Source organism: Rhinichthys klamathensis, unplaced genomic scaffold (genome assembly GCF_029890125.1).
Source record: "Rhinichthys klamathensis goyatoka isolate OS25496 unplaced genomic scaffold, OSU_Roscu_1.1 h1tg000161l_1, whole genome shotgun sequence".
Lineage (NCBI taxonomy): Eukaryota > Metazoa > Chordata > Actinopteri > Cypriniformes > Leuciscidae > Rhinichthys > Rhinichthys klamathensis.
Genome location: NW_026606695.1, coordinates 2,762,673 through 2,776,047, shown reverse-complemented (window position 1 = coordinate 2,776,047; position 13,375 = coordinate 2,762,673). Strand labels below are relative to the sequence as shown.

The following is a 13,375-nucleotide window of genomic DNA, read 5'->3' as shown; positions in this document are numbered from 1 at the left end:
TTGTGATGTCTTGTTTAAAAGACCTTTTTACATGCTTTATAACAATGTTAAGAGTTGTTATACCATGCATGCATTGATACCAAGTAGACTTTACAGGATGAATGGAATAATAATCAGCAGCAGCGTCAGTTATGACCCCTCACAGATTAAAGCAGATTTGTCAAACCAACAATCAAATAAAACCAGTGTAGTTTACATAGGAAACCTGAAATGAAAAGAAAAAAAAACCTTTTCATTCTTATACCATCTACTTTAGCCACAAGACAACAAGCTAGGCAATTGTGTGTTTGAAACTCTTTCAAGAAACCTTAGCAAACTTGGAATATTTTACTGCGGTACCTCGCTTGTACATACTTTTCGCCTTACAAGATTTAGGCTCAAATACCTAATCTAGCTGGGTGTGCTTATTTTTGCCTCTAAAGCTTGACTAATTGTCTTGTAAATATTTACTAGCTGTGAACCAACTGGGAGAAGTAACTCATCCTCCAGGCTGAGCAACATCCACAAAAAAGAAACAATCCTTAACCAATCTAACTATTACAGAGCCATGCCGGCCAAGTCACCGCTTAAACCTGACATTCACAGACAGACCTAAACCTGTACTTCAACTTCACTTCTTGCTTCACTTCCCTTCTAGGTCTATATTCAGTTAAAATGTTATTAATTAAGAGGGCAGAGGAGACGAGAGATCTAGAGAAGTGTTACTGAGATTAAACACAATAGATGCAGCCAATTCAATCGGCCTAATGAATCAGAAGACTTTATGATGGAGTGCAGAGTCATATTATGTTTGAATTATCCAACATTTCTACTGTTTAACGGCTAAACTGAAAGAGGCTAATCCACACTCATTTCAGACAATCTCACAGTGCCACAGTGGTAATGAAACATGAGTGGAAACGTGTGCAGCTTTTGGTTTCAATACGACAGGCATTTATGAGCTTCAACATATTCAGAATAATAAAAAGCCCTGATTTCTACCTCCATCTGTGAAACTCAACAGTTAGAGCACTATTAAGTGCGCACTATATGACATAATCAAGCTGTACACTCACTTTGCACAGTGCACAAGAACTGGCAGAATGTTTTACATTCACTGAATACTGAAAGAGCATTCTTAAGCCAAGCTACATCCTTTATACACACACTTCTCTGGTATCCACAATCCTCTCTGCTTAACAGAGTAGAGCTCCCATCAATCCACAGGCCTGCATTACAATAAGCCCTACATAAAATCAATCCTGAACTTCTTAAAAAACAAAACAAACAAAAAAAACCTAACCATTCATGCTAATGTAAGCCCTGTCAGGTTTTTTCATTCAGATTGAGCAGCTCTACTCTAATGACACCATGAGTTACTGGCTCTGCAAACAACATATTTATAACTAGCTGGTTGACATGGATGTAGCATGATGCGTCATGTTTGACATTGCAGATGAACATCTGAGGGTGAAGAACGTTGTGCAGCTATTGTGCCAAAACAGATCATGACACATAACCCAGCGATGATGAATGTGATGTGCAGAGAAGTGAACCAGATTATCTGAAATTAAATTTGTTAATGTGTGTGGTGGAAAAAAAAAAGTTTGTACAGTGTCCATTCTCAGGCCATCAAGATGCTCTTTCACATGTTTATATGTGCGTTTTTGTGTGTGCCGAGCAACACCAAGCAGGCGAGTGAGACGACAGCGAACCAGACGGCGATTACTTCTGCCTGGTGATTACTGTGCTGTGTCCAGGTCACTCTGGCATCGACTGCTCCTGTCTGGGGCCCGATTGATGCTCCAGTGCAAAGCTCCACTGATAAGCCTGAATGAAAAGGGACTTGACTGAGAGGGGATGGAGCATAGGGCCAAGCTGTGTCAACAAAGCCCAAGCCCACTATCTGCCTCATCCGGTCTCTCACAAATCACATCCTTCCACTCCGTCAGTCACTCCCGCTGGCTCAGTCTCTAGACTGATAGAAGAGTATATACCCTGACTCTGAGTTTTTGGAGATGTCCGATGTCAGACCATAGAATTCCTCAATCGCTTGGGCATCTATTTTCTGTGGGGACAAAAAAAAAGAGGATTACTGGATACAAAGGAAAACATGTTTATTATATGTTGTGCTAATTGCGGACTTAAAAAACTTGCTTGACTCATGAAAACAAACCTCATTGTTTCTTAAAGCAGCGTAAATGTGCATGAGAACAAACCTCTTTGGTTCTTGCACGTGAAGAAAGCTTCTTTGAGCGTCGGTTTACCATATTTCATGTGCTCTATGCATGTACGATGTTAATAAAAGCTCAATTAAATCTGTTCATCATATAAAGTGATTGGGTCTCTTCAGACTGTAATTAACCTGCTTGATTCATATATGGATTACGTTTACATAAATTTTATAAACTTTTTGAAGTGGGACAGAAATCTCACAGGTTTCATTAAAACATCTTCAAAGAACAAAAGTTTTATTGATTTGGAGCAACATGAGTAAAGGGATATTTCAAACAAAAATGGATATTCTGTCAAGATTTTTTGCCTATACAATACAATTCCGAAAATATCTTTTGTGTTTTACAGAGGAAAGAAAGCCATACAGGTTTGGGACGACATCCCTTTAAAGGTGAAGCATGTGATACGTGCACAACTAATAACACAGAACATTCACATTAGGGTCGAAGAAAACTGAGATATTCTGTTTGCCGTCACTGGAAGTGGTGAAATGACACTGATTCACCTTTAAGTTACTTCTGAAGCATCTGCATCACGTTTTAACTGAAAATTTCCCACTCAATTCATATCTCTCATTACAGATGTGCAATTGGGAAGACATGGGATAATGAAAAAACAGACTCTGCCTCCATTTAACATCCAGAGACTTACAACACCACTGTGTGCTTGGTATTTCAAAAAAAAAAAAATAATATGGTACAACAACCACTTCATGTCCTGAGAAGCACCTGAGAGTTTGTGTTCATAACATGCGAGTAAATATTTGTCTGGGTTACCGTGTAGCAGCGCGGATATCACATCTGTGTTTTAAAACCAAATTGATTTATACTATAAATGTGCATGCTGGTGGTGGAAAATCTGTCTCAATGTTGAGTCAAGGTACATTTTTTTAAGCCAGTAGTGTAGAACAAACCTAAACAATCATGTGTCACAAGGATGTAATGGAAAATATGGTATTGGCTCTATGTTTCAACAAAAATTGCTCTTCTTTAAAAAAACAACAAACTTCCATTCCATATCAAGATTTGTAAAATGTTTTAAGTATCAAGTGAATCTTGCCAAATGAATGAAAGTCTTGGTCTCATTAATGCAAGAGTTCCCATCATTCAGAGAACTCCAAAGTATTTGGGTCAATGTGAGGACAACTCCAGACAAGCACTTGGTGAGGCATAAACAGCAGCTGCACATCACCTGACAGGGAGGGTTAATAGATGTGCTACTGTGCAGCGCTAGACATCCAGATACCTCGAGCTGCAATCATACAATTATCGCTAGACACCGCAATCTAAATGTGGAAATGAACACTGCAATGACAGTTGGAAGAAGAAACAATCAAGTTGGCTGAACTGAAACTGATGCTTCAAGGTCTTGGGTGTTTGTTTTTTAGATACTTCTACTTTCTTTGTTCTCTTCTTAAACAATGAAACAAAAGGACTATGCTGGGGTAAATACAACTTAAGCTCTATCAAAAGTATTACTTGGGAAAATTATTTCACCTCTCAGAAAACAAAGTATTATGTGCACATACACTACCGTTCAAAAGTTTGGGGTCGGTACGATTTTAAATACTTTTAAAATAATTCTCTTCTGCTAACCATGGCTGCGCTTATTTGATTAAAAATACAACAAAAATCAGTTATAGTATTAAATATTAGTCCAGTGTAGATCATCTGTTTTCTGTGTGAATATATAGTAAAGTGTAATTTATTCCTGTGATCAAAGCTGAATTTTCAGCATCACCAGTGTCAGTGTCTTCAGTGTCAAATGATCCTTCACAAATCAGTATAATATGAGGATTTGATGCTCAAGAAACATATATTATTATTATCAATGTTGAAACAGTTGTTGGTCTGTCAGTTGTACAGTTTTTTTTTTTTTTTTTAGGATTCTTTGATGAATAGGGTTAGGGTTAGAATCTTTTGTAACATTATAAATGTCTTTACTGTCACTTTCGATCAAATTAATTATTCCTTGATAAATAAAAGTATTGATTTCTTTCCTCCAAAAAATAAAAATAAAATTCTCACTGACCCCAAACTTTTGAACGGTAGTGTACATTGGAAGTCTATGGGGCAACTGTATTATTCAGTAAAAGAACGCATGTATGTTTTAATTTTGAGCAAAAATAAGGAAAAAGTCTAATTTATTTTATCTGGATACTGTTACAAATTAGTTAAACCAGATTATTACATTATTAATTTAACTAGAACAACAATTATACACCGACTTACCTCTACAATGTCATCATCAAACAGAAGCCAGAAGCCGTGACTCTTCACTATAGTGATATAATGACCTCGATTTGGCCCGCTACAAAAAAGAAAGCATACCAAAAAGATATGATTAACAAATGAAGAATATTGGCAAAAAAGCTATTTTACTATTTTTAAATTTTAGCCTGTTAACTGTCAGTGTTCCGGTAGCAGACACTTGGTGTGCTTTGTTTATTGACATTGCATTACCATGGAAAAGATGCTTAAAAACCTTTTAGTTCAATGCTTCAGTTTCTGTGATATCAACTTAAATTTGGAACACAACTTGGTTAGACATATTGCTTTGATTTTCTAGCAATTTTAGAATCCAAATTATTTTGTAAAACATATTTTCTGTATAAAACTTTTTTTTTTAGTTCAGTAAATTTGCTTTACAGTAAACTCAAAAATGAAAATTCTGTCATTCTTCCAAACCTGTATGAATTTATTTCTTTTCATGAACAAAAAAGAAGATATTTTGAAGAATATGGGTAATCAAAAAGTTAATGGGCCCTATAGACCAATTTTCAGTTGGTAAACATGGTGACGTTTTTATGTGGGTGGAGCATAGGTGGTGGTAGAACGATCCCTCTGGCCGCTTCCCTAACGTTAGTTTGCAAGTTTTGTTAGCTTGTTTTTAACAATGACTGGAGAAAATCCGATTTTATCTTAATGTGCAAGGTCACTCACTGTCCAGGGCCGCGATTGTTATTTGCAAAAGTTAATTTTAACGAACAGAACCAGATTGGCCGACCCGTACACTCATTGAGGATCTGACAGGATTAACGTTAACTCTACCTCCGGTTGAGTGGCCTGACTTCTACACCTACCTGATATTGAAACCGAGGGCATATAAATCTTTAGATGCCTATAACTATGTGCTGAATGGTCATGTACAAGACTTGTGTGGTAACTTACGATCCGCAGTTCTGCCAAGCCAGCGCCATGAAGACGACAATGTAAAGAGTGACATTACGGTGCAATTTTAATGAGGTGAATATTTTCTAGAAATAAAAAATTGCAGATAAAGCATATTAATTTTTCATTGATTCTTGCACCCAACAACACAACAAGATGACATTTAATAATAAGAAGAATAATTTAAGATCCTTATTTTGTAGCCGAATCTTTGCTGGTTTGTATTTGCCGCCTCCAGTTTTCCCAGCTAGCGCCGTGACGTAACTGTGACGTCGGCTGGAAATTGGTCTATTGACTTCCATAGTATTTTTTTTTCTTCTTCATAATGTGGAGGTCAACGGGGCCCATCGACGCCCATCGACGCCCATCGAACAGAAGAAAGAAATGTATACATATTTGGAAGAACTGTAAGTAAATGACAGAATTTTCATTTTTTGGGTGAACTATCCCTTGAACTTTCACTTCTGCAATAATCTGCTGAGTCTCTTCTTTAAAAAGAGGCCAACCGTACGTCTGTATTTAAGCTTTCATGAGTTACAACCATTTAAGTCCAGATCTATGCTCAAAAAGGCGGGAGACAGTTACTAGTTTAGTGAAAGACCAGAATTTTTTTGATTAGTAAGTGAGCCAAAGTCATGATGCAACAGAAGTAGCAACTTTTCTTCCAAACAGATTATGGGGGGGTGTTGGGCTGGGGCTTCTATCCATCGGTTGTTGATTGGACTGAATGCAAGCTTACAGTCAGTTGTAAGAAAGGGTCAGGGTTTAAGCGGACTAACTGATTGGAAAAGTCCAGCAAAAAATTACAACGTCGATTTAAAAAAAGAAAACATGCATGGATGAATCATTCACTTCACAATTAGATGCATTTAGAAAATAGATAGGGTAAAATTTAATTTCATGCCGACTTTAAACAACATGCTGTGCTCTTAAGTTAATATGAAACCCCCAATCAAGATAACAAACATCGACTACGTTTACATGGACAGCAGTAATCTAATTATTGACCTTATTCTGAATAAGACATTATTCTGATCAAGGGGTTTGCATGAGTTGCTTTTAGAATATTGCTTTCATGTTCCCGGTTTACATGTTATAGAACATAGATCGATTAATGGCACACGTCATTACGATCCCATGCCATGCCATGTAAGGTGTGTACATGTCTATAATGCACTTCGATAATGCGACTAAAATAGGAATACTCCACGTCTTAATTCAATTTGTGTTAACTTCGAGTATGCCTCGAGCCGGATTAAGGAAATCAGAAATCTCTGTTTACATGGTAGTTTCTTAATCAGAGTATTGTCTTAATCGGCTAAATGCCGGAATTGTTGTTCATGTAAACGTAGTTTGACTGGTTAAATTGACTGTGACATCCGAAACCTACCTCCCACAGTGCACCACTACAGCCACCAGGTCGTACAATCGTTCGGGGTTGGTCGCATCACCAGAAGTGTTAAAGAGCCTCAGCTCCAGAGGGAAGACTACACGATAGGAGAGCTTGGTGTAGCGATGAAGCTGGTCCATATACTTAAAGCGCTTTAAGTGCAAGGCAAGGATCATGGGTAATTTCTTCACCCGCATCCTGTAAGGAAAAGGAGAGACAGGATCAATTTTAACTTGAAATTCCATTTCCATTCTCAGACTGCCAATTTCCTGAGCAACTGTAACTGGTAAATACTTCAGGATTAAAATGCCCCTCTTTGTGCACAGAACCAGCACACTAATGGGCAGATTTACTAACAGCTTGTGCCACGGCAAACCCTCTTTGGCATTAAAAAAACAACTGTCAGGTCTTACTAAAGACACGCAGTCAAAAATCAGCACTGAAAAGGCGTGGACAGGGTTATTTTTGCGTGTGACCTCATTGCAATGCATTTGTAGGAGTTTCCCTTTCAGATGCAACATTTCTGGGAGGAGAGTATTTAAATTAATCATGCAAGACGATTTACAAAGTTTGCGCTAGTCAATTATTTAACGCACAAAAAAGCCAATCTAAAATCAGACACTAATTTGTGCAACTCTTGGTAGATTGCTTTTTGTCATTATGGAAATGATCCGACTGCATCTGTGTTCTTTAATTTGCGTGTCATTAGTAGATCACGCGCAGAACTCTCCACTCCTATTGGAGCTTTTTTGGAATTGAGCTCTCACTCTAATTTGCCCTGTTTAGTAAATCTAGCCCTAATGCTGATAAAAGATGCATTCAGGGAGGAAGAAAATACTGAATAGACAGGGGTGGTCCATAGCATCAGGCTTACATAGGTTGATGTGAATATCACAGCAAATGCATCTCAGGGACAAGAGTGATTTCAGCCATGCCAGTCTATTGCAGCTACAAACCTTTTCTGAGCCTCCTGTTTACTTCTGCATTGCTCACAGTAGTACTTGTATTCACTACATAAGGTCTCTGTGTTGCTGAAACCCCTGAAAACGCAGAGACAACAAATTATTCTTCCACATTAATGAACATTTAACAAAGAACTTGGACCAACTGGTCCGTGACGTTTGAGGTTTGTAGCTTTACCTAAGACAGTGTGTGATGGAGGTGTTCTGCTCCACGTCCACTGAGAGGTCTAGGAAGTCTTCGTCTTTACTGCTCACCTGGAGCATTAGAGAACAGTATTACCCATCATACAATATAAAAGTACTTGTTCTAATTTGTACTTCTGTAGTCTTGTTGCAGCTGGATTTTCAGCACACATTTAGATTTCATATCTCAACTGGGATGTGCAAGACTGCATATTACAGCATAGTCAGCTAGTTAGTGGCTTGTCTGAATGACTAGTCGGTTGTGGAAGTCCTGGATAATTAGGCTGACGTGTTTCTAAGGGGGATTTTCATAATACATCTTGTTCTCAAATACAGCCAAGCCCTGTCCCAAATGCCACCCTAGGCCCTTTTTAGTGATCCTCTGTGTGATATTACATCATTGAGTCTACACACTTTAATGATGTAATATTACAAAGACTGGAAACCGCATCAGCTCAGCAAATGAATAATCAAATGAAAAACTAGACACCTTACAAGTCTAACTAGATCTTAAGTTAAGGCTGCACAATTAAACGAAATAAAACAGAAATCGCGATTTAATGGAAATTAAAGGAAAGGCTGCGATTTAATTTATTAAATATATGCGCTGTGTGTTTCAGAGTGAAATGCGGCACTGTGTCCTTTTACATATGAGCAGCTCATGATCTGCAGTTTTTGGTATCTCCGAGCAGCACGGTTTGCAGTAAATGCTGATCCACACGAACTCATCTCTGCACGTGCTCGGAGTTTGGGTCGCTTGTAACGTGCATTTGGGAATGTAGCATGGGCCAACCATCTTCCCAAACTTGCTATGATCGGCGCTTATAAACCAACAGTTTTCAGGTCCCCCACAGTTTTCCGCCAAAATAAGAGCTTGACGGTTTAACATTTGAAAGACTGCCAGAAGTATAAGTGTAATTTTACAGATGTTTTGCAAAATAAAATGATTATTTTTCTTTATTTCATTAAAAAAAATTCAAATATTACAACAGTAATATTTTGTATTGTTTAATATTCTATTTATTATTATAATAGTAATAATAATTTATAGTCATATTAATATATAAAAATCACACAATTTTGGGACAAATTGTGCAGCCTTACAATCTAGCATAAAACCCTTTTTTAAAATTGCAATCACAATTTTTAATCAGAAAAATCATCATCAATCATTAGATGCATCGCGATGCTGATGTGAACGATTAAGCATTGGTGCATAAAAACTAAATTTACAATAAAACAGTACATTCAAATGTATGATAGGTCTTTTTAATTAAATTTTTGACTCTAATTATAGACTATATAAATAAAAAAGTTGAGTATGTCAAAAAGACCATGCATGAATGAGGAAATAAAGTGTGGGACATGCTTGATGTTAAACAGAGTTATTAAGTGCAATAAACCAAGGAAAAGATCTCTAAACTGCCACACGCCAGAAGCGCACGCACAGAAAGACACCTCTCTCAAACAGCATGCGATCCCATTTATAGTTCTCTTTAGCACCTTATTGCTCTTTTTTGAACGGTCGTAAGCACATAGAATTCTTTTAAAATATCTGTCTTGACGAGTATTCACATAAACGTAGTTGGTTATGTCTTAAGTGAACATCAATGTTGTGAACGTTGGGGGAAAAAATCTGATGTGTAACATTATATTAGATCCATGCATTGGGTCCTAATATAATAAACCTGTTGCTGGCAGTATCATTAATGTTAATTAAACAATAAAAGAAAAGAGGGAATCACTCACTGCTCTTAACTGTAGCTTTAATAATAATCAGATTATTCATAATACGCTAAAGATTCTGCAGTGACTATTTTTACATTAGATTATACATTTTGTATGTCTCTTCTACGTATTCCACAATCGAAACATTTAACAGACTTCTTTTATTTTGCCGAAACACACTGTTGAAAACTGTTCTCCCGTCACATCCATACAATCTCCCAGATCCTGATTAGTCAAAGCCAAAGAGCCAATAACATGGTCACATTAACTCACTTTAGGGTGTTTATGACTCACTCCACCTCCTCTGACTCACCGCTTCACAGTTCAGGCACCGTGTCTCATTGGTCAGTGTGCCTTGGAAGATCTCGTGCACCCAGGTCTGCTGGATCTTTTCCTCCGCTTCACCCTCTCCTGTGCTGCTACCGCTTCCACCTCCTCCACTTCCACTCCCACCATTCTGTACTACCTTTCCATTCTGCTGTCTCTCCTGGCTCTTCTCCTCCTGTAGCAGGTCTGCAATGGTGTTGAGCAAGTAGTTGAGGAATTCATGTGCATCTTGCTGCATGTAGTTGTCAAACAGCTCTGTAGGGAGAGTAGAAGGAAGTGTTGATAACATTAAGTAGCTGCAAGTCTAATATATAAACAGTGATTCAATCATTTAATAGCAGTGCATTTCAATACATACACAGTGTTTCCTGCATAGCTAATCAGGTGTATTGCTTAATCTTAGCATTCTTTCTTTCTTTTTTATCTTACTGACCCCGCGGTAGTGTATCTAGACAACGTCTTGGATCTTGGAATCTATGTCTACATTCAAAACGTTTACAAACATATCGCGCCATGCATATTATCTGTATAGCAACATCTTTCCATATCCTTTCACAGATCTCCGGGCATCTGAATAACATTCACCACTATCCCTCATCAACAAGCCCTCTCTTGACAGTCAGTCAAATGATGATCGCATGATCTTTTCTCACCATTTTCCTTCCTCAGTCTGGAGATGAACTTCTTTGGTGGAATGACTCCCACTTTCTTCTTCTGAGTTGCAATGCTGTTGAAAAGGTCAGCCAGGCAGGTGAGCAGGTTCTCTTTACGCCGCGGCTGGATCTTATAGGCCAGCACTTTCTCCCGGAAGGGCCGGCAGAAGTACAGTGCCTGCAGCACTGAGTTACAGTAGCAGGTGTTGCCAAACTGAGCGACCAGATGTGATTGGACAAAGAACAAATCAAACAATGATGAAGGACATGTGATGACATACATGCACATATAATTGTTAAATCTCCAATTAATGTCTCTGAGAATGAATGTAAACTTTGAACTGAACTGGATAATGACACTAACATTGGAACATTGACAGTTCTTGAACTGAATTGAAATAACATTGAACTACACTGAGCTGAATAATGACACTTATCTTCTGTAGAACTGCTTTACAACTTAAATTGAATTTGTTTCACAACTGATCAATTTTACAACATTACCTATTATTTTCCTGTTTTTTTATTTTATTGTAAAGCTGCTTTAAAACAATCCATAAATAAATGTGACTTGAGTTGGATATGTGGAGCAGTTTTATTATTTTATTTTGCTGCCTTTAATACACGCTTGCCAAATCTGCCATTAAGGAATGGCACAAGCACATTACACAAACACATCCAAAGTGCTTCACAATGTAAAATGTAATATGGCAAAGTCATCTTCTATTTATAGCACACTCACTGACAAAGACAACCATGTAAACTTACATTTACCAGTCCAAAGTAGTGTTCATTAACAGGGAACTGTTCCGGTCCAATCTCCTTTTCCAAAGCAGAGGCATTGGCGCCCTACCGAGAAAAGCCACAATGGTTATCTTGGCAATTCGCTCATGGGGTCTCAATAATAAAAGTGACCAGGAACACCCTGCACCTATTCGGGACTAACAGGAACATCCTGTTTGTGGAGTGTGATGCAGGCTTGGCATGAACAGGATGCACTTTCTGGGCAAGTGGAACCCACTCTGTGTCACCAGGGGAGATCATCAAGGCAGAGCTGTAAGTGCTGTCAGTATCTAAGGTGTAATGAATGAGTTTCTCAGATGTTATAAGGCCTAGATCAGTGGTTCTCAACCTTTTTGTTCAACTAGTTATTCGAAGACCCTCTTCCCTCCATATAGATATTTTTTTGCTGTAATGAAGTTAAAGCTTTTTGTTATGAAATTTTTTTATTAACAGAAACTGGTAGGTTTATATCTTGATTTTGTCTCATTTTTAGCATTTTAGTTTGATTGTTTTGATATATTATTAATCATTTATTAATTAAAAAATACTTTTAAATCATTCTTTGAAGTATTGACGTTTCTGGGAGGATCTGATTCATCACGACTTAAAAGGCAACTACATATATGTCTGTCAACCCAAGAATTGATGACCTTGATCCTAATCCAAATACATTCAAATGTAGTGAACACTAAATTTATGTACAGCAGTTTTTACATAACTCGTACATAGCTAGTGGCACCCAGAGGTGGCTCGGCTAAATCAACAAGCAGCAAAGCCATGTGTCTTTTCTCAATAACTGATTATTATCAGTAACTCCTGGAAAATAAGGAAGTTGCCACATAAATATCTGCTATTTAAAGATTTATTGATTTATATGGACTAATCTGTTTTTATAACAGAACCCCCAGTAGATAGCCTCCCACATTAATAACATTTTAATTTATAACAGTATTGTGTACACAGCACTGCAAATCCTAAATTATAATATTCGTTGTAAGTTCTCACTTTCTCGTGTAACAGTTTAAGAGATACCTTTCACCACTAATACAAAGACATTGAGTTCATTGAATCAGCTTTCAGTTGTGTCCTTCAAATAATGTTACAACACAACAACAACAGCAGCAGCAGCAGCAGGAACTGTAGTCTCATGAATGACCTTAACGTTACCTCTTTACAAAACGCTTGTAACGTACACATATAGAAAGCGTCCACATGACTGATATTATCTGATGGTAAATAAAGTTGAGTCGCCCCCGTCTAATCAAACATGGACATTATGTGTCGCTCGCTAATACGCTAAGGCTACACATATAACCCTTGAGCAGAATATCAAATTATCGGACAAAAAGAATGCTTAAAAGTCCGTTTAACGACATCTCCAAACTTCTACTGCGTCTATAACCACAGAAAGAGAGGTGCGCAAACTTTTTGTGACTGTGTTGCCATGTCATGACACGGTTGTTTATCTGTTAGCTGTTGAGCTAGCCCTGTTAGCAGGCTAATCCAAACACAGGTTAGACGCAGTGGACGGGACAACACTCACTTATGCGAGGAAAAACTCACCATCGTACAAATCGAGGCGATCTTTCGGACTGTCATCAGTATTTCCATCCGTATGCCGCCATATTGGACCGAACCCCTATTTAAAAGTGTGACAGCCGCACAGGCTGAAGTTCCGGTGAATCCTTCAGTCGGTCCAGCAGCTCGTAGCGGCTGCGGAATGAGGGAGTGTCGCCTGCCGCGCGCAGTGGAGCAGCTGCGCACTACACAACATTACTAAACATACTATGGCGACGACCTCTGTTCACATTAACTTTATTTTAAAACTAAATACTGGGAAATTGTGCGTATTCAGAAAACTTAAAAAAAAAATCTCACGTGGTTAAAGAAAGCATAGCATTTACAAAGCACACAATGGTGAAGAAAAAAGGGTTTGCAAACAAATAACAAAACGTCAATTAGGCG

General features: G+C 37.9%; 1 protein-coding gene across 1 annotated transcript; it reads right to left on the bottom strand.

Annotated features, from left to right (window-relative positions):
• Positions 1 to 1,474: 1,474 nt before the first annotated feature.
• On the bottom strand, positions 1,475 to 13,159 carry usp12b (ubiquitin specific peptidase 12b). The gene is made up of 9 exons (XM_056258940.1): positions 12,974 to 13,159; positions 11,396 to 11,476; positions 10,628 to 10,841; positions 9,961 to 10,229; positions 7,915 to 7,991; positions 7,731 to 7,814; positions 6,775 to 6,972; positions 4,446 to 4,524; positions 1,475 to 2,047 (listed from the first exon to the last, which is right to left on the bottom strand). The coding sequence occupies exons 1-9, from the start codon at positions 13,019 to 13,021 to the stop codon at positions 1,946 to 1,948; spliced, it is 1,152 nt and encodes a 383-aa protein (XP_056114915.1). The 5' UTR covers positions 13,022 to 13,159; the 3' UTR covers positions 1,475 to 1,945.
• Positions 13,160 to 13,375: the final 216 nt, after the last annotated feature.

Coding starts and splice junctions, on each gene's coding strand:
- usp12b (XM_056258940.1), bottom strand. CDS start 13,021: ATGGAAATACTGATGACAGTCCGAAAGATCGCCTCGATTTGTACGATG. Junction 11,477..12,973: donor TCGCCTCGATTTGTACGATG/GTGAGTTTTTCC, acceptor TTTTCTCGGTAG/GGCGCCAATGCCTCTGCTTT. Junction 2,048..4,445: donor TTGATGATGACATTGTAGAG/GTAAGTCGGTGT, acceptor TTGTCCCCACAG/AAAATAGATGCCCAAGCGAT.